The sequence below is a fragment of the Gymnodraco acuticeps genome, unplaced genomic scaffold (assembly GCF_902827175.1).
Source record: "Gymnodraco acuticeps unplaced genomic scaffold, fGymAcu1.1, whole genome shotgun sequence".
In the NCBI taxonomy this organism is placed as follows: Eukaryota; Metazoa; Chordata; class Actinopteri; order Perciformes; family Bathydraconidae; genus Gymnodraco; species Gymnodraco acuticeps.
In genome coordinates, this window is record NW_022990772.1 from 521,584 (window position 1) to 542,464 (window position 20,881).

Here is a 20,881-nt window from a genome sequence, read left to right on the forward strand (position 1 = left end):
TGGATATTATGGACTGGAGGAATGAGCAATAACTGTTATGTATTGGAATAATAGTTGGTGTCCACATACTTTTGACCATACTCGCTATTTCCATATATAACACTACCATTTCTTTAATGATGTATTATCTGTGCTATTAGACACTGTAAATCATCAGGATGGCATGTGTTTCTTCGAGTTATGGGGATTCATAAAATACTATTCAAGAACTATCATTGAATACAATAATGGGCTAGGCAATGAAAATGCATTGTAAGCTAGTTTCAATCCCCCATTTCCATACGACATCTGTCATTCTGTCATGTTAATGATCACAAAGATATAAAACAAAACTTGTAAATGCCTAAGGGCCTCCTTCTCACAGTATGTATGTCATACATATTTATTAGCTGCCACAGAGTTGACCACACCATTCCACACCATTCCGTGCCTTGGTGTGGTTTCAGAAAGGTTGGGGTTAAGTTGAGATACTTTGCATTCTTCTTTTTAATTCCGAGCCAGCAGCACCTTAATGATTCACTGCTACAGTCAGCGTCACCGGGCAAGGCCGTCTGACTGGTTTCTCGTTCAGTGAGAGAGAGGGATCCAGTTAGATAATAGGCTGCAGCGTTTACACTCGGCAGTGTGCTCAGCAGAGTGAAACTTCGCCTCTCAGACTTGCTAATTTCCTCCTCCTCCCCTTCTCTGATATGTTGCGAAATATTTCACACCCTCCTCTGATTTGAAAAGACTTTGTAAATGTATACACAGTATGCGTGAGATTGCTGTTTGTACTGAAACCTGGTCGACTGATCTCATGTAGTGTTTTCACAGGGTGCATTGCAGTCACATGAAAAGTACTTTTTGTTTCAATTTGTCAAAGAAATTGTTGGACAATTGCAGGACTTTTCTTGCCTTTCACTTAGACAAATATAGACATACATCTTGCTTGTCATAGGCTTTCATCTGCCAACAATATGTAGGCTCATAGACAATGTTAACCTAAGCTCCATTTGCCTTTTACTACACTCTGATTAGGGTGTATATCTTCACGATTGTGGTTTTAAAAAAAAATGTGTACAGAAACTAATGACAATACTCACTTTTTGATTTCAAATATACACGTTTAATTCAAAACATTACAAATTAGATTGGCTTTGGCTTGTAGTCTATTTTAAAATTATAATTATATATCTTTATTGTTGTATGGGCCACTGTTTGTTCATTATCTCGGTTCACTTGTGTGCTCGTCATCTCATTTTAATGATGTTTGTGCTTCCTGGATTTTCCTATCCCCTGAGCATGAGAGGAGCGTTCCCACAGAAGATCGAGCCTCGAGTCTTTTCCCTTTCGTCTTCCATGTGCACCTTGTTGTCGCCTTCTTCCCTTTGACGTGTTCCCTCGCAGAAATGATTGCTGTCTCCAATGAAGTAATCGCAGAATATTGAGTTCTTAGCAACCTCTATTACACACACCCACATGGATACACAAACACACAGGTAGGTCTCCACCCCACAGTTACCTTCCTTGACTGGCTGGTCTTGTTAATGCTCACGCCCGTACCTGTTTGTGAGACACCTGTCAGACAGAGAGAGACTGCTCACACTCGGAGGGACACACTGGTCACACACACTCGACTCGAGCTGAGTGGACTTTTCTCTGCTGGATATAAACTTAAAAAAGGTAGGTACCCAGGCTTTTAGGTGTTTTATTCGCAACATGATTTAAAGTATATTCTGTTTTAGGAGCTTCAGATCAGCAGATGTAAGAAGACATCTAAAAGGAATCAATCATGCTTCATGCTATTAAGTGTTACCTGGTGATTGACTGTGTTTGCCCTGCCATTTTTCTGGGTGTTTCCATGTCATGATTTCTTGTCAGTAGAGTTGTCTATCCTGCTCCATCATTTGCTTAACTGCTTTTGTTCAACATCAATAATTTATGCCGCGTGGACAGACGTGCTAAAGCTAAATAAATATGCCTTCTGAGTCACAAATTATGAAGACATTATGCTCCAGAGATATTGTGATGACATGCTTTAGAAGGAGTGCATTCACAGCCCCAGGAGTTTAACAGGTTGTATTTGCATTTTGAATTGGGCTCTTCAATTTTGCATAAGCTCCTAACCGCACCTACTTTAAGATAATGTACCCTTAGTAGTTTATCTCTTTGTCTTTAGCTTCAATAGGAAGTAGTTTTCCCTCTGAGCCGTTCACGTTTGTCTGTAAATAACTGAGAGGTGAATCATTTGGATATGATTGAGAAGAATATTTATCCAATCACAAATCATTCAGTGCGAGTTATATTTTGAATCCAAACACAAAGGATCCTAATATATATTTGTGTGTGAGTCCATTGATATTTAGGCAACATGAGTATTTTCTTTGCAAAGTGGTAGGACAGGATCACCAACATGTCTAAAGGATGAGACTCAGGAATGCTTTACTGAGTTTGCTCTGGTAGGGAACATCACGTGGGAAGGACTTTTTGAAACTAGGCTGTCATAAACATTTACATTTCCTGCAACTTCTTTTATCATGATCTCTGCCCCAAATATATTTTGTAGGTATCCTGTGAAGATAACAGAACAAAGAAAAAAAGAGAAACCTCTAGAGAACAAGCATGTCAAAAGGTGAGTTTGCTGACTGATGTGATCTGAATGCAAGATGATGAGTTTCCTCCAATCAAAACAGAGTGCATCCGAGGGCGTATATATCTCCGTGCCAGGTGGATGACTCTGTAAATTCTGATCTTCTGACATTTTCTTGAATAATGCAAAATACAAGGTGTTGATTATGTGGTGTGTGATGGCGTTTGAATGAATGAATGAAAATGAAGTATACATTAATTCAAATGTCATTATGATGCAGACCACAGTGTGTTTTATATGTTAGATTGTGTGAAGGTAATTGACATAGACTATTTGTGTGCCCCAAGTGGACAAAGAATCTGTGTTTCAAACCACCAAAGTGCGCACCAAGCTGAAGGGAGATGGCAGCTGGATGCAGCGCCGCAATGAGGCTCAGGCTGAAGATGACAAGGCAAAACCATGGTGAGGCACTTGTTGAAGAAGGTTTCTGTCAAATGATCCATTTATTAGTCACTGGAATAGACCAAAACCAAGTTCCTGTTTACCAATACAGGTTAGCTGAAGTAAGGGCCAGCCGTGAAAATGGAGCCCCGGTTGAGACCAGTCCAGTGTCGTCACCAACAACACCCACGCCACCACCCACAAAGCCTGACGCTGAAAGGTAAACACAGGTTTCTAATGTTATCTTCAGAGCACTCCCATAAACATGATTGTGCTGATAATGACTCTCTGTTTTGAATTTAGAGCACCATCTTCAGGATTCCTGATGAGGTAAGATAAGCACTTGCACATTCAGACTACCTGTTTTACTAGGATACCTAAATTAAAAGGAGATGTGTCAAAATCTAAGTATATGAATATCATTTTCTTTTATTAACTCACATTTCTGTTTTTCTTTCAGAGGCATTTTCACTAAACTAGACAAGACTCCTTCATCCTCAACAACTAACAGTGTTAGGTAAGAATTTCTCTCATTTGAACAAGCAAAGTTAATTGTGTGACTACAGACCCACGTTAATATATACATGTGTTTTTCTAACAGTGGAACAACAACAACACAATTCACCAAAAAACCTTCAGAGAGCTACAAGAAAATGTGAGCGCACATAAATCAGATTCCCAGTTGACCGTTGGCAGCTGAGTGAGAATGTATTTTTATGAGGTGTGTTTCTGTTCCTCAGAGCCCCCTACACCGTGAGGCCCACTCTAGAAAGCCAGGAGGACCAACTTAGCACTGAGGAGCAGGAGAAACGGTAAGACTCTCTTCACGCAAAAAGAACACCATCCAATTTGAACCAGCATGTCCCGGAAGAGAGATTACATTAACATCATAATGACTCATTTCGCAGGACGGAGGCAGCCAGCAGCGTAGTGAGGCAATCTGCAGCCAGGCAACGCTCTTATGTGCTTTCTGCTGCTAAGAAATTCGAGTATGTATGGTTTATGACACTCTCCTACTAATCTTAACACTCAACCTGTTTCTGGAACTCCTACATTTCAAAGGAAGTTTTAAAAGCTTATACATTGGGCCTTTCACCTGCATTGATTATACATGTTGAGCATTTATGGAGGTTTTTTATCGAAACTGTGTGTTGAAAAACCTCAGATCTTCAGATACGGCGCCTGACACCTCATTGGTCAACATCAGTCCATCGTTTGTGGCTAGAAGGTAAAGGCTTCAAAAGCATGCACGTCCAGATGATAAATAAGGACATGTAGAAGATGGAAAGAATAGAGTCTAGATACTAGATAATGCACCCATGAACATAAATTAGATGAATTAACACTTCTGGTAATTTATTCATTAGAGACCATCTTGCTGGGATTACACAAGCCGCAGTGCAAAATCTCCAGGGGCATTGTTTTGATTTGACTCCACAATTGTTTTATATTAACAACATGTGTCCATAGACAAGCAGAAGAGACACACCTTGCAAAGTAGTCTGCTTCTTTTGGTTGGACCACATTTCTTCATTGACACACACACACACACACACGCACACACACACACACACACACACACACACACACACACACACACACACACACACACACACACACACACACACACCACACACACACACACACACACACACACACACACACACCACACACACACACACACACACACACACAGCTGCTGTTATGTTCATGAGAGCACTATCTAGTGTGCGACTCTATTTATTGTGTCTTTTAATAGGTAAATGCTCTCATGTCCCTCTTAAACACAAACCTGTGAGTCTAGTGTGTGAGTCTGTTCGTCTGTTTCTATGTGTGCACACCTAACTCCCCACATGCATTCATGAGTGTGCTCACATGCTCCCAACTCTGCAGGGTACAGATTACAGATGATGATGAGAGTGCGGTGTCTCCAGCTCCTACCAGCACTCCGGCCCCCTCCCCGGTCGCTCCTGCCACATCTGTTGCCCCAGCGCCTGAGACCAAACCATGGAAATTGTAAGTCTGTGTTTCTATTTCCAGTGCAACAAGTGCTTTTTGTGTTCCTTTGATTGATTTCATTACTTGTGTGGTTTACAGACGTGGCACCAGTGTGAAAACAGCTGTTGATGTTGCTGTTAATGAGCCTGTGGCACCAAAGGTGGAGGATGCTGCCCCAGAGCCTGTGAAGGGTGACCCTCCTCTGGTTATAGTTAAAGACCCATTTGAAGGCATGAAACCAGGGTGTACCAAGGTGGACACTCCTCTCCCTATTCTCCTCCCAAATTTAGTTCAAACTGTCTGTGCAGAGCCAGAACCTGAGAAGACAGATGTTTCTGGAAAAGTAAACATCCCTCTGGTTAAACTCACCCCAGCCTCACCAATCCAAATATCATCTGCTTCAGCCCCCTCTTCCCCGGCTTATACTGTCCCAGTGTCTGCGGCAACAGAGATCAAAGTGAAGACTGAACCTAGACATCAAACACCACCAGCTCTAAAGCCACGGTAAGATTCCAACTTGCCAAAATCAGTGCTGCCACATAGTGTAAAATATTATCAGTAGTGAGAAGTAAATAAGTATCTTAACTCAGCAGGTATACTTGTACTGTCCTAACTATCACATGCTTATTCAAACTCTGCTACATGTCAAAATTGGGTTCTTTTTTCTCCACTATAGATATTTTCACAACTTTTACTACTTTTTATTTCAAAATATCAACTAAATGTTGACCTAAATATAAATTATTGTCCACGTTATAAATAAAAATGACTCCTTTTGGCCACCTAAAACAGTATGAATAACCATACTTTTTTTGTTGTTGCGTTAAGCCCTTAATATTTTAACATTTTTTATCCTTAAAATAAAAACAATGTCTCACACTTGCTGTATTTTTCTTATGTGAAGTTCGGAAAAAGGGTAATTTTCTTGTAATACAGTATTTCTACTCAGGTGCTATTTTTACTTCAGTGCAGGATCTTCATTCCTGCATAGCTTTAACATCAGTAAGAGCCTCAAACATCAACATTATGTTTGCCCAGATATTTTCTACCATTCTTAAGCAAAGTTTGGACAGTGCTGTCATGTGATTTTCTTTGTGAATGTTTGTTCTCGTTCTTTTTCCCGTGTGTGATTGAACGCTAAAGGAATGTCCTGTGTTTGTTTTCCATCTATTCTCACAGCTCCGGTGTTGACAAGCTCACAGCCTTGTCTGACACTCTCATTTCTTTCGACACAAGTTCAACCAGGTAATGGATCATAGAAAAAGATGAAATCAGCAGAAACCAATGATAAAAAAATAAATATTGTCATGTTAGTACAGACAGCCTCAGCAACCATCTGATAATAAGAGTTTGTTTTCTCTCCAGCTCTAAGGATGATGAGCGAGTGCTGGCAGAGAAGGAACAAGGCCCAGGGGACAGTCCCACCGCAGAGGACGGGTAAAAAAACAAAAACTTCCTCATTCATGTCATAGCAAGGTTGGCAAAAAAAGAATAATGGCTAACTGCCACTGTGTTCACTCAAAGTAAATACAAAACAAATCACATACCCGTTTTAGGTGCCTAAAACTACCTCACACAAGAGGGTATCTCAAATTAGACCTGTTTAATGTGGTGCTTAATAAATCTAATTAAGGATTGTGTGCAAGCGTGTCTCTCATATTAGTTTTCTCTTCTTGTCTGCAGTGATGCTAAGGAGCCAGCTCCAGAGCTCAGCAACTGTATACACATGACAGACGATCTCCTGGTTCTCACTAATGGGTTTGTTAAAAAATGGATTCTTAATGTTGTGCACTTCCTTGCATTAGAAATTCTCTGAATATTTCCCACAAGGTGGCACTGTTGGACTTTTAATAATCTCCTCCCCCTCCTTCTCCTCTACCTTAACTGGCCTCTTCTTGCTCTGAAATCTCCTCTGAATCATAAATCCCCCTTTGTTCATCACCTTCTCCACTTCCTCTTCCTCTCATCCTTCCTCCTCCACAGTCCAGAGGAGTCAGCAGAGCCGGTTCCCCCCAGCCCAGGACGCTGGAGTCAGGATCTGCTGAGCGGACTAGACAGGTGTGGAAAGAGAGATCTTTTTCCTGCCAAGCCCCAAATAAACAAGTTATACAACAAAAATATCCTTTCATTAGCAGAAAACCAACAGCTCTCTTGTTTGTAGCAGGAAGTGGCATTACCTTAACTTACCTAGTACATAGAGTACCTTTCCAGGGGGCTTGTGCGCTCAAGTAACAGTAGCAATACTCTGTAAAATCAAAAAATGTTACTGAAGTAAAGTACAAAAGTATTTTCACCAAAATAAACTGAATGTGACAAAAGTTAAAATATTCATTATGCAATATTGGCAGTTTTAGAATCATATATATTAAATTATTGGATTACAATTATTGATGCATTAATGGGTTCATTACTTTATGTTGGTAACATTGGGGTTTGTTTGAATTACTTTATATGTTAAGTTCTGGGTAGCTTCATCTATAATGATGTATCATACATTATTAGCTGATTTCTATTTGGTAATCTAAATCAGCTTGTAATTAGCTGTTAAAAATCTCAAAGAGTAAAAAGCACAACATTTGGGTGCACAATGAGATGGAGCAAAGGAAGTATAAAGAAGCATAAGGGGACTGTACGTCAAATATGTACTTTATCACAGTACTTGAGTAAATGTACTTTCCACCACTGTCTGTATCAGACTTTTGCGTTTCATTTCTTCAGTGAGTCGAACCCAGTGAAGACCAGTGGCTCCCTTGATCTGCTGGCTGATGTCATTCCAATCAACACAGACGAACGCAGGTGAGAAAGAGACAGACTTATGATGGCCTCTGCTCTGCATCCCTCCCTCCTTGCAAACCATTCATTCTTGTCACTGCAGATGAAGGGGCCAAGCATCCCAGCTCCATGAGGTGTAACATTTTTTAATAAACCCCACCGGCCTGAAGTTTGATTCATAAATCATGGCTCCTCCACATCCAGCGTTCTATTTTAACCCCCTGCTCTGTTAGATAGAAAACAAAGTTGCAGATTCCTGAAGCGACTGAGGAATACTTTGAAAGAGAAAGACACGTCTTATCTGTGTTCTGCGACTGGAAATAGAAGAGAATGTTCTGTACTGATTAGTATTGCGGCTTTGTTTTTGTCTCCACTAGCCTAAGCACGCAGCGAGAGGAGGAGAAACAGACAGACGAGACACCAAAAGTAACACAAAGGTAGAGGGAGATGACAGGCTGCTCTTAAACAATGATCCATCTTTTCAGAGCTGCTCCTACTATGAGATACATTATTTCCTTATATGTCTCGTAATGATTTATACTAACTCTGCCTACATCTATGTTGTGTCTCTGCCCAGCAGCACCACAGAGACTGTCACTGTAACCACCAAAACTGTGATCATCTCCGACAAAAGGTAAGAAAACGCACACAGAAAGTCTGTTCTCTGCTATATTCAGATGGTTTTCATGCTTGTTAAATAGTTCAGTGGGTTTCAGGCTTTTCTAATGGACTGGCAATGTAAATAGTGTATGAGAAGAACCACACTTACCTTTGCTTGCCCTCCTTTCCCTTCCCATCATGCCATTCATCCGTACCATCCTCCTTACTCTGTCTCGCCTCCATGCAGCCAAGAGGACAGTGCTGATCCATGGAGCTCACATTCTACCACCACAGTCACCGAATCAAGGTAGCGTATTGATTGAATGCAACAATATGTGTTTAAACATTTCTATTCCTTTGACAATTAAAACAAATCTTGATTGAAAGAGTGCATTTATTTGTAGAATTGATTCTTTCCCCGGTTAATAAGGCACATGAGTTGATACAAATAATTGATTCTTCTAAAAGCAGATTCACTCAGGTTATAATCTTTTTAGTTTGAGGTTATTTACAGAGAATATAATCAGGGTTAATATTAGGTGAAAAAACCCTGACATACTCTGATTACGTCATTCAACCGCAGAATGTTTTTTACATTTGTCAAAGACATCCCGATTCTGACTTTGATTGAGTTTGGCCCTGGGCTCCTCTGTGTTTCTGTTTACCATTCAAACTGCATTAAATCTTTCCATTATGAGTCAATGTGATCAGAATTCCTCCGACACAAGATGGGCCATGCTTACAATTGAGAGTGAAATCAGTGTGAAATTGTTTTTCAGCTCGGCTGATCCGTTTGATCCATATCCGATAGGGACCACATCCTCTAACAGGTAATCATATTGGTTTGGAGCTGTGGCTGTTTTCCAGCCTGATAGCATCTCGACATGCATAATGCAGCAGATTCTGATTATGAGCCACTTTTCTCTATTGCAGCTCATCTGACCTGCTCCAGCCTCTCTCTGATTTTTCCATGAACAGGTACTGGAATGATAATGCAAATATAGTGAAACTGCTGTTTATAGCACTGAAACTATCACGTTACCACATATTATCATTGTAACTACAACTGCTTCACTTTATCGGTTATTGCAAAAATGATTCATTTTCAGCAGCTAGCGTATCAGATGGTGCCTCCAGATTATTCATACACTGATGTCATATTATTTCTCATTTTCTTCCTTCAGTTTGTCTTTCACCTCAATGGAAAACAAAGATCCAAGTCCAGAGACTAGGTAAATTAAACTAATCCAGAATGTTCTCTATGATCAAGCTGACTCTTAGGTTAAGTGGGGATACACCTAATAATTATGTTCATTATCAACTTGTTTATACAATTATGATTCATCAAGTCAGAAAGTAGTATTCAACTTATGTATTCAAATTACTATTATTTAAAAAGACAGAATAATTGTTTGGTATTTTTGTTTGATAAATGAACACACTTACCTACTCATGAGGCCAATCTTCCTTACCACCACCCTTCTTACAATTCATTTTTGCCTCCATGCAGCCAAGAGGAAAACGCAGATCCATGGAGCTCACATGTGACGACCACAGTCACCAATTCAAGGTAGTTTATTTACCACCATGTGGATGTCTGTGTTGAAGTGCATGCATTATGTTACAAAATAATATCGGACACAAACGTACTGAGGCTGCACCTTATTGATACACTATTGTTTTTATTCCTTCAGTGTGCTTCACAGTCCAATAGAGAACAATGATCAAAGTCCAAAAACCAAGTAAGTTGCACTCATCCAAAACAAACCAAGTGACTTTTTTCAAATAACTTATTTTTGTTACAAACATGTGCACCTGTAGTTTCTTATTGAAAGATGTTTTGGTATGTAACCCTTCATTAGAGAGCTGACAGTATAGCAGCTATACTCAAATAAAGAAAACTGTATTTCAGTGGGAATTTATTTCTGTGTTTAATTTGCACTTTAATTTAAATATGTTGCCAGTGTGCATTAAAAAAACATAAGAAAGACAAATACAGGTTGTTTATTCACATTTAAATAAAAGTGCCATTATGAATTATTATTATATATTTTATTTATGGCCCCTGGCCTTCTGTCATTTTGCAACATGGGGGGAGGGGGCTCCCCAGCTGGGCTCCGGGGACATTGCGGTTCATAGTCAGTGCTTTAATCCCCCAGGGCACCCAATTTCTCTGAAATTCAGATTATTTTTTTATCCTAATGTTTTCTGTGTCACTCTGTATTATATAATTGTGTGATTTAAAAAATATATACATTAACACAAAACAATTCTGGGCTCCCTTCATGACATGTTAATGTTTTCTTTTAATGTTTTCTCCCCCTTTTTGTGTGTGCGTGTGTTTGACAGTAATGCGTTGGAATCCCTTGCAGACAACGTCATCCCTATCAGCACTGACACCACAAGGTATTAAACAGAGTTTAGTGCATAATTGTGTTATGAATGTATGAGTGAGACATTCAGGGGAAAGAAAGGCTGTGGACATGCAGAAATGATTCTCTCAAAGAGCACACATTACCGTATAATATGCTTCACCTGTCAAAACGTCTACATGGATTCTCTGTCTCTGCAGTCTGATCTCTCATCGGTCATGGGCACGCACGTGGGAAACCAACACACCTCAGCAGGCTAACACGGAAGAGAGGTGATGACACACTTTGATTTACGCTTACACTTCCACACAATGGGGTCCACTATGTTTCATTCATCTACATGCTCCCATCCATGTCCATTACGCGCTAAAAGCCTTTCAATGTATGTCCCCTCTCAGCCAAGAAGCTGTGCCAGGAGGTCAAACCGTAGATCAAGAGACGCTGGTCAAGTTTGAGAGAAAGTAAGTCATCCTTTTTATTAAAAGCCTGTGTCTGCTCCTTTTATCCCCGTAACCTCTTTCCCTTTCACAACGGTGAAGTAAGTAGGCTCTTGCAGCATCTACGCATTGAGCTGGAAAACATTGTGCACTGGTGCTGATGAAAATAGATCAGATATATATTTGTTTCATCTTGCCTCACAACTGCTGTAAACAGATCCCTTCTAGCCTTTTGTGTTGTTGTTGTTGTTTTTAACAATATAAAGAGTGTGAATGTGTCATCCTCTCATGCTACAATGCCTTTGTTTGTGCTCCAGGTCCAAAGAGAATGACTCCCCATGGGACAGGTGGACCTCACCCACTGTCTATACTATCACTACAGAAAGGGATGATGATGAAGAGGAGGACGAGGAGGAGGAGGAGGATGAGAGGTATATATACTGTGGTTGGCTGGGCTCATTAAATGCATATTAAAGCACTTTACTTTCACAATTTCCGCAGGATGTCATTATAGCATCTTAAAATGCAGGGCCTGTCAACCATTTAATTGAAAGCAAGCTAAACACAAGTTGAAACTTCCACAGCGGCTTAGTCTGAGAATAATCAACTCCGTCCTGTTATTTTACTTTATCACCGTCATTTCTTCTGCTGTTCTGCCAGACTATTTTTAATAATGCAGGAAATGTCCTCTTGTTTTGCAGCCATACACAGACAGAGACGGTCACAACCACCATCACCACTATCAGGTTTGAAACGTTACCTCTTATGATAAAAAACTATGGAGAAAAGCTTAATGTAGGTGATGATCACAGTTACAATGCATGGGGAGGAGGGCTCAGAATGAGGCAGTGCTGCAGCACAATAGAAAAGAAACCACACCTTGTCAATAAATCCACAGCCATCTGGAGCAGTGAGTCAGAAAGATCAGCCTCATTCACTTTAAAAGAAACATAATTCTTCATTGGATTGAGTCCATCGTATTGACTGCTACAGCCTACACTCAAAGTCTAATATAGTTTTCTTTACTTTCCAGGGAGACACACAGTGAACAGCAGCCCGTTATGGATCGGTAAGTTTATGATCTTAATGTCAGACGCAACATAATGCAAAAGTACTTTCTACAGAATGTTATTTTCTACTATTTTGGTCTGTTGGTTTTCTCACATTAGCTAAGAAACTCTACTTTATCTGGAGCTTTCTGGCTTAAGCACTGGTGTGTTACTGCACCGAAATATTCTTATAGAATAAGTGTGGCATTTAAGGAAACGTTTTTAAAATCAAATCATCTTCTGTTACATCATCTAGTTTCAAATACCAGATCGGCTTCTTTCTCTGTGTTTGTGAAACAGAAGTCTTTGTTAGAGGGTGAGAGATTTAGGCCAAACCCCGTGGGAACGCAGCTGTATGCTATCTTAATACTGCAGTACGGATCTAAAGTTACCTGCAACTCCCGCTGGTTAGACAGAATCCTGATTAAACTCATGACTATTACGGAAGTTAAATGACAAGATCTGCTCTCCCATTGTCTTTCAATTTGCCCTCATTTCCCTCCCTCTAATTATCAGTCTCCAGATGTCAGATTAATGATGTGTATTAGAGATGTCCTTTTGTCAAATCACAGCCCGTTTAACAGCCTGCCATTAACAAGCGATGGCAGGAAATGATTACCTCCTGAGTTACATTTGACAGATGTATAGTCCTTCTGTATGAGCCATCACACTGCCATTGCCAGTGAGTGAAAGATGAGGCTAATGCTGCTGCACTCTGTCTCCAGTTATGAAACCTATTCCAAGACCGTAATGGAAGAAGACCCTCGCGTCCAAACACCGGAACCCGAGGCCAAAAAGTGAGTGTTTTTTTTACAAACTAGACATCTAAATTAAAGTGACAGCTAATATTTGAACTATGCATATTAACTCACCCTGTTGTTTATCTGCCTCTTCCCCAGGGGCATTGTGTACGTGAAGGAGTATGTCAACGCAACAGAGATGTCCATGCATAATGCCAGAGACAACACCGACACGTAGGACCAATACTTCATTTACACAACCAAATTGTTACATCATTTTGCATGCGATAATATGGAGATGTTATGTTACGATTATCCTAGCCTAAATAATGAATGATATTGTGATGATATTTGTATTTTATGATGTGACATCCTATATTGTAATGCTGTTTTGATGATTTACTCATAGCTTTTTTTCTCCATAGTGGGTCAGATTATTTGACATCAAGCTCCACCAGTTACTCTTACAGCAGCCCCTCCAGGTAATAACACTAATAACATTTAAATAATACAAACTTTATTACATTTGGTGCTTGTATTCAACTGAAACTGCATTTCTATTTTCAATGTACCTACTTTCCATATCTGCATTGCAACTGCCACTTTAGGTACTTTCAATAATTGTATTGTTATTTCTTCTTTGAATTTAACTCCAGCTATTTCATCTGTATAAACTGCCAATTCTCAGCAGCGAGGTTTTCTTTTTGTAGTTGCTCTTGTTTCTTTAGTTGGTCAGATCAGATTGTTTGACATCAAGTTCTGTCAGTTTCTCTAAAGAAGCCCTTCCACTGACCCCTGGTAAAAACACAATTAACATAAACCTGTTTTAAACCAGCTATAAGCCTAAGCCCTTCTCCCTCTGCCTTGTTATTTCCAGTTCTGAAGAAACTAGATATGTGTAAGCAGTAGGGCAGAAATTCCACCAAGCCTGCTCATTAGGAGGCTAAGCGGGGACATCAAAGGATTATTTACACTTATTAAGTTCCCTCACAGGTTATTTAACCAGCCAGAGCTGCAGCTGCTTGATTCAGTGGCCAAACTAACTAGTCTTAATTGCTGTGTCTCCCAAGTGGCTCGCTGTCATCTGCCTGCACCTTCTGTGGAGAACTGGTGGGAAGTGATGCCAAGATCACCATCGATCACCTCAACATCAACTGCCACCCCCACTGCTTCAAGGTAGTTCATATGTCTGACACATTTTCAGTATTTATTGAATAAAATAAAAAGTCCTTGAAGGGAAGGACTTTAAGGAAGGTAGACTTTGTTCCCATTCAAAATATATTTGGTTAAATGTGTTTGTTGAATGGCAAGATTATCTGTAGGAAATGGTAAATATGCCATTTATAGCTTAGCTCAGCGTAAATACTGGAATCTCTAATGGTTAAAAAAATAAACAATCTCAGCTAGTCTGACACAAAAACCCAGTAAAACAGCAATTTGTCGCTTTTAGACTGTGTTTTTGTACAGATTAGACAAATCAGACCCAACGTGTGTTTTAGAGATGCTAGTAGGCAGATATCGTTTTTAAAACTTTGAACAAAACTATTTCCTGATGCAGTAATTTCCCATTCTCCAGTCTTTGCTCAGCTATGCTAATCCGCTGCTAGTTGTAGCTTCGTATATGTGGGAGACATGTCGGTCACAAGGTTAACACCATTGCTCTTCACAGTATTTTCTCGTTATTGCATTTTCTTATAACATTCTCCTTATTTTTCAGTGCGGTGTGTGCAATAAGTATATGGGAGACCTTCTCGACAGCATGTTCCTGCATGGAGGGAAAGTCCACTGCGAGACCTGCTACAGCAAAGCTTTGGACTGATTATAGAAGCTCTTCAGCAGCCTCTTATTGGACCTTTCCCTTCATGTCCATTTGCATATAAAGTGAGAACTGGTCTTTCACAAAGTTTTCACTGTGTTCGGTTTGAACTCAGAAAGGATGTGGTTCAGGATGATCAAAAAGACAGTTATAGCGAACTTTATGACTACTGAATGTTTTTTCTTACACTAGGTACAATTTCAAATCTCTCAAAGAAATTAATTCAAGCTTGTGTTTTCTTTTTTTCTGGTGGTGAAAGCTGTATCTGCCTCAGTAAACTATGAAGGATATGTCTGTACAACATGGTGTGCTCCATATAACTGTGAACAGACTAATAGTGGCAAGTGGGGAACAATATTATTATTTTGCAACAGTATAAAATGACTTTATTACAAAAATGTTTACTTCTTTTGCTCTTCTTAATACTAAATAGTGTATTCACATGTATGATGCTTTGTTAAAAAAATAAAATGATTTGTATTATCTTGGTATGTGTTGCGAGAACGGCTGTGCTCCAAATTGCATACCAGAGCACTGCATACTCCCTGCTAATTACTAACTACTCCGTTTGCCATTACCAGCAGACTGTTCACAATGACAGAGGATGAAGCCTTTTGTATCACATTACCAGGTTAGGCTTCCATGAAATGAAAATCGTTTACCACAATTCTAATTCCACATTCGCTGCTCCAGTATTGTTTTTAGGAGAATAAACAAAACAGTAAGTATCTTAGTGTTTGTTTTTGTCAGTACATTATAAACATAAGCTCCTCATTTTTCGAAAGCAATACTTTTTAAAGCACAGTTAAATCTTGTATAGCTCATGTCACATTCTCAATAATGTGTGCTTAGTGCATGCAAAATGCACATACTATGCAATCGGAGCACGATTTGACCGTAACGTCATACTTGGTATGAATGGTATGCAACTTCAAACACAGCCAGAATGCAGGCAGATGGACTGTCATGGATTCACAAGCAGTAACATGTTTAGAAAACACATGATTAGAAAAGTATTGCACACAAACATTATCTTAGCATTATGTAACAGAAAACAGGCACTATATATTATAGAGTACACAGAAATGCATTAGCTGATCCTGACCCAGTGATGATTTTCCATAAGGGAGTTAACCTTTACTTTACATGTGCCTTTCTTCACTCCTTAGTGAATATTTTACTTGCATAGTCATTTAAAATAGTTTTGTACATTAATGTAACTTTAGCTCATAACCATCAGCTACCTGCTGAGGAAATACAAAGAAGCTAATGCACTTCATCGGCTCCAGCCTTAATGTTCTCCACACAGTTAAGCAGAGCACCGTCCCCTGGCTCTGCTGCAGCCCAATGAAAATCTGCCTCCAGTTCATGTTAACAATGCAAGGCAGAGTACAGGCAATGATGGCACCTCAGTTCTAGCAATCAAACAACTTAAAAATATTGGCATACAGAACTCTAAAACATTATTTTCCCATTACTAAACTAGGGATAAAAGGACAAACGACTCATGTCAGCTGAACACGATATCCAAATCTGTTACAGTGGCACCAAAGGATAAAGTGTTTTTGGCTCAGGTGAAAAAACATTAGTCATTTCTGGTTTATTCCCTTGTTTAAACAAAGGGGAGGCATAATATAGGACACCTCTGCAATTCTGGACGTGCTCCATCCTCTGTAAGGCCTGTGTCAGTGTTTTCCTCTGGCTCTGCTCACAGCCATGTTTTGGATGTGCTTCCACAGCAGCGAAGGGTCGGACTCGTTATGTCTTATCAGAGACTCCAGCCCCTCTGCTTGGTCCAGGCTCTGCCAGTAATCCTGAGGCCATACTTGCAACCATCTGCAGACAGATACAAAAGCAGATTAGGCTCATCACAGAGGTTATTTTAATTAGACCGTTAAATTGGACTGATGTCTCTACCTTCGGGACATTGTTATACACATTAAAGTAGAGAAGGTAGAATGATTTCACACCTGGCACAGAGAATAATGTAACACTAACTCACCCATCATCTGCAGGTAAGTCTGTGACATGTCCGTACCCCGGGCCGGGCAGGGGGCACCCCATGTGAGAGTTGTTTGCCATTTTAGGCTTTGGAGGTTGGTTCTTGTTGGGGGCTTTCCTATATGTGCGTTCTGCCGCCAGTCGTGCATTCTCCTGGTCACACACGTAACATTCAAATCCATTCAGGTAGTTGGGTTTACTCATGTCATTAACCCCCCACTCGCGAGTCTCCAGCGCCTCTAACAAACGAGTGTTAGTAATGCGGCTGGGCTTCTTGAATTCTAAATATCTTGCATATTCATCATCGTTCTCATCAAGACGTTTGAGGAACTCAGCGAGACTTTTGGGAGAGGGGAAGTGATCTATGATGATGGCAGAGTGGTCGTTGGGCATCCAGTCGGCCACAGAGGAGGAGCCCCGGTAGACGGGCACGCAGCCCTGGTGCAGGGGCCGCCACAGCTTCTCCGTCATGTAGTCCGGACACAGGCCGTTCTCCAGCGCCAGGTGGAACTTGTAGCGGGCAACAAAATTCATAAAGCTGGATTCTTCCCCGGTCGCTGTGGCTGTGTCCTCGAGATTTTCAGGTAGAGGTTTGTTGTTCAGACATTTCCCGTAAGAGTCCACCTGCAGAGAGGTTAAATAATGAGTCAAAGGAGAGAGATGGGGCATTCAGGAAACGTTAGATTATAAATGAGACGTAGTCACACTTTTAATGGTCTAAGTTTTTCATGAAAGCCTGATTAGACGTTTCTAATTAAACTCCAACATTTTATCCCCTGATGGGATTTCTCAAAACTTGCACTGAGGGCTATATTTACAAAGCCTTTACAAAAGTGTTTCTGCAGTTGACTGCTTTAGCATTAATTATATTTGACCTCTTGACCTTTTCCGCACAAGTAAGTTCAAGTGGAAGCAAGAAAGATGCCACGCTGCAGATTATTTTATTGCATGGGATCCAAGTGATATTTATTGTAAAGAATGAATATGAGAGGGTGGAAATTGGAGGAAATTACTGGAAATGGTGTTTACCCTCAACCAGAAATGTGTCTTTACATTGTTGTTGTTATCTTTGACAACAAAATGTCAGGGGATTAGTAAATATAACAACAAATTACATTTTACTACCATTCTGGTTTTTTTTGTCTTAAAAAAGGACGAAAAAAAACCTAAACTGTTATATCATGCTATAGTATGAAAACATATTATACTGTCATCTTACCACATCATATAGAATATATTATGTTGCTATATCATTACAGACAACAAAAGATCAAATACATATCTAGTATATATTTTATTGTTATGTTGTTACATTTACTAGACCTGCTGCTATTGATCAAAACATGTCACTTTAACCTCGTACATGACTTTGTACCTTAGTACTCCTTTACTAGTTGTATTAACCTATTTTTGTCGTTATTTTATTTTATTTGACTGAACCCCTCTTGTGCTGCTTCAACACCTGATTTTCCCCTGAGGGTATCAACAAAAGCTTATCTTATCTTTGTGAAAAACATCTCTGTATCTGTGCTGTACCTGGATATACTTCATGAGCTCCTGGACATATCTGTTTCTGTCCGAGGGTACGTCGCAGTGGGACTGCATGTAGAGCACAGGAGCCAGCCCCCCCCTCCTCAGACGGTTCTTCTCCCCCAGGGGCACGGCCACAGGCTGCAGCAGGTAATCCAGAGAGGGCAGCCACTGCAGGGTCAGAGGATAATCCGACTCCCTGCTAAACGTGGCAGTGTAGTTGAACAGCCTGATTCCCGGTCCATGGGAGAGGAAGTAGTTATTCATGGGGGACTCTTCGTGGAACAGTGCCCAGGTCTGGTGGCGGAGACGAGGGAGTGGCGCCTCATATGCCCGAAAGTCTGTCCCATAAAAGATGATGGATGCAGTCCGCTTGTACATCTGGACCTTTCAAGATCAAACTCAAGATTACTGGCAGAGCAACTTCAGATGGTAAATGTTATTAATGTGAGCATGCATCGTCTGTATGTCTAAGCCAGGAGTTTCAGTCAAAGGCTCATTAATGAGGTTAAATATATCTGGTACCTTGCGGTTGCTTGTGACCAGGCAGGAGGATGTGGCACAGTCGATGCGTTCAGAGTCACCAGGGAAATGTGGGAACAGTCCTCCACTCCACCAGAGGAGAATGGGCAGCTCCTTGTTGATGCGGCGGTCTCTGTTGCCAGGTCCTCTGTATGAAGAAATAGAGGAGAACTCCATCTCTGACAGAGCACTCTGGGGTTGAAAGGCTGCTCGGTCCACTGCATCCAAAGCCTCCAGGGGGAGTTGATCATCTGGAAAGGATGCAAAGGAGACCCAGACCCAACACAGGACACCAAACAGCCCCAGACAAGCACAGGGCACCATCCTGCCCCTACCTGCCATCTAAAAAAAAAAGTCGAGAAGAACAGAAAACACATTTTAGAGACTTTTGCATTAGTCGGAAGTAGGTTATCATTAATACTCACAAATCAATGAACTTTCTTATTCAAACAAGTCGTGTTTTCTAAATCTTGCAAATAAAAATAGAGTATATGTTGGTTCTTATAGCCCAGATTAAAGTTAAAGGGATGCAAACTTTGTTGAACAAACATAAGCAGTTTACTCCAACATTTCCATCATACGTGTCAATGTTTCCCAAACATGCACCAATATCCCAATATTTCCAGTTTCCTACCTTTAACACTGCAGCGAACGCATCAAGGCGCGTTTGAGTTGATTCTTCAAACGGAACACATACAGCTACTCTTTGAATAAGTTGGTTATAAAGAGCGGTGATTACAGAGTGCAGTCTGTTAACACACAGCCAACGGTACACAGATGGAATAATAAAAACAGCCCCAGTCTTCTTCTACGCTGCTTCTTTTCTTCTTCTGTGGTTCGTAAACCACTCACGTCTGCACTCCGCCTCCTACAGCTCCGGAGAGTATGATGACAACGTTCAGTTCTGACTAATTCAAAGTTACATTTATTTGGTGGCAAAATATTACAAAAACACCAGAGCACAATGAGGAACCTTTAAGGTGTTTACATAAAAATAAAAGTAACGTAAAGACAAGATAGGCCACTTAATACAGAAACAAAAAATAAATTAGTCTCGTGTCAAAATAGCTTTGGAATTGAGTGTCATATACATTTGTATTACACATGTGACACATTTTAATAAAACAATATCATTGTAAAAAGCATTAGTGAAGTGCGTCATTAGAAATATCATTACAAAATGGAATAGCATGGTATGACCAAGAAAATGTCATGAAAAAGTCGAAAAAAATCATAAATAAGTCATTAAAATGTTTTCATAGTATAGCATGTCTTTAAAAAGCAATTGAACTTGTCACTGGATAATATTAATAAACGTATATTGAAAGAAGTATGATGAAAATGTCCTATAATGTAAAACTGAATATTTTTTAATCATTCAATTAAAAATAAAATAAAGATCTAATTGATGCTACATTATGTTGGGCAGTTTAATATAATCAATCAAGGTGTTTGTTGCATATATTAATCTGCAAAGTGACTAATAAGCAAACATCTGTCAAATAAATGTAACAGAGTTAAAAGTGGAGGTGGAAAAAGTACTCCTGCTACTAAAAATCCTGCATTCAAAATGTTACTTAAGTAAAAGTACAAAAGTATTGTCAGCTAAATGTAGTTGTATGTAAAAGTACCAAGTACTCATTGTGTAGATTGGTCTATTGATGCATTAAAGTTATCAAAGCTGGTAAAGGTGCAGCTAGTTTATGACTTTGTATAGGGCAGGGTAGCTTGTGAATTTACTAGGTGTAACCAAAGTCTTATTTTAGTGTTGTTTATATTTCACATCATTAATCTAAATCTGTAAAGTAGGCCTAACTAAAAGTATTAAATAAATGTAATGGCGTAAAAGTACACAATATAGGCCTACAGCAAAAAAAACGAGATATTCAATTCAACAAATCCCTCAAAATCGTACAGCACTTGAGTGAAAGTATTTAGTTATTTCAAACCACTGGTACCACTGGTACTATATTTTCCTGAACTGTTGTGAAGCAAAAGTACCATAGCAAACAAAAACTCAAGTGAGTAGTCCTA

The 20,881-nt window shown here is 39.9% G+C and overlaps 2 protein-coding genes across 5 annotated transcripts; one reads left to right on the top strand and one right to left on the bottom strand.

Annotated features, from left to right (window-relative positions):
- The first annotated feature begins 1,446 nt into the window (after positions 1 to 1,446).
- On the top strand, positions 1,447 to 15,282 carry znf185 (zinc finger protein 185 with LIM domain). Of its 4 annotated transcripts, none has more exons than XM_034232665.1 (36): positions 1,447 to 1,662; positions 2,546 to 2,611; positions 2,917 to 3,031; positions 3,123 to 3,230; positions 3,314 to 3,340; positions 3,471 to 3,527; positions 3,612 to 3,665; positions 3,751 to 3,822; positions 3,919 to 3,999; positions 4,176 to 4,238; positions 4,904 to 5,026; positions 5,108 to 5,512; positions 6,188 to 6,253; positions 6,374 to 6,445; positions 6,692 to 6,766; positions 6,992 to 7,066; positions 7,727 to 7,804; positions 8,158 to 8,217; positions 8,358 to 8,414; positions 8,628 to 8,687; positions 9,160 to 9,210; positions 9,314 to 9,358; positions 9,565 to 9,612; positions 9,891 to 9,950; positions 10,075 to 10,122; positions 10,730 to 10,786; positions 10,953 to 11,024; positions 11,151 to 11,213; positions 11,507 to 11,620; positions 11,891 to 11,935; positions 12,223 to 12,258; positions 12,964 to 13,035; positions 13,138 to 13,212; positions 13,404 to 13,460; positions 14,049 to 14,154; positions 14,696 to 15,282. In XM_034232665.1, exons 2-36 carry the CDS (start codon positions 2,602 to 2,604, stop codon positions 14,795 to 14,797), a joined length of 2,709 nt encoding a protein of 902 aa, XP_034088556.1. In that variant the 5' UTR covers positions 1,447 to 1,662; positions 2,546 to 2,601; the 3' UTR covers positions 14,798 to 15,282. The 4 variants fall into 4 exon arrangements, with proteins under 4 accessions (XP_034088556.1, XP_034088558.1, XP_034088559.1 ...); XM_034232667.1 differs by having other exon boundaries at positions 8,361 to 8,414; XM_034232666.1 differs by lacking the exon at positions 1,447 to 1,662 and adding an exon at positions 2,162 to 2,438.
- fut11 (fucosyltransferase 11 (alpha (1,3) fucosyltransferase)) lies at positions 15,164 to 19,674 on the bottom strand. The gene is made up of 5 exons (XM_034232669.1): positions 19,482 to 19,674; positions 18,851 to 19,189; positions 18,332 to 18,712; positions 16,797 to 17,419; positions 15,164 to 16,630 (listed from the first exon to the last, which is right to left on the bottom strand). Exons 2-5 carry the CDS (start codon positions 19,187 to 19,189, stop codon positions 16,480 to 16,482), a joined length of 1,494 nt encoding a protein of 497 aa, XP_034088560.1. The 5' UTR covers positions 19,482 to 19,674; the 3' UTR covers positions 15,164 to 16,479.
- Between the last annotated feature and the right edge of the window lie 1,207 nt (positions 19,675 to 20,881).

Coding starts and splice junctions, on each gene's coding strand:
- znf185 (XM_034232665.1), top strand. Junction 11,025..11,150: donor CAGGCTAACACGGAAGAGAG/GTGATGACACAC, acceptor GTCCCCTCTCAG/CCAAGAAGCTGTGCCAGGAG. Junction 14,155..14,695: donor GCCACCCCCACTGCTTCAAG/GTAGTTCATATG, acceptor CTTATTTTTCAG/TGCGGTGTGTGCAATAAGTA.
- fut11 (XM_034232669.1), bottom strand. CDS start 19,189: ATGGCAGGTAGGGGCAGGATGGTGCCCTGTGCTTGTCTGGGGCTGTTT. Junction 17,420..18,331: donor AGCTCATGAAGTATATCCAG/GTACAGCACAGA, acceptor ACCTCTCTGCAG/GTGGACTCTTACGGGAAATG. Junction 16,631..16,796: donor GACTTACCTGCAGATGATGG/GTGAGTTAGTGT, acceptor ATCTGTCTGCAG/ATGGTTGCAAGTATGGCCTC.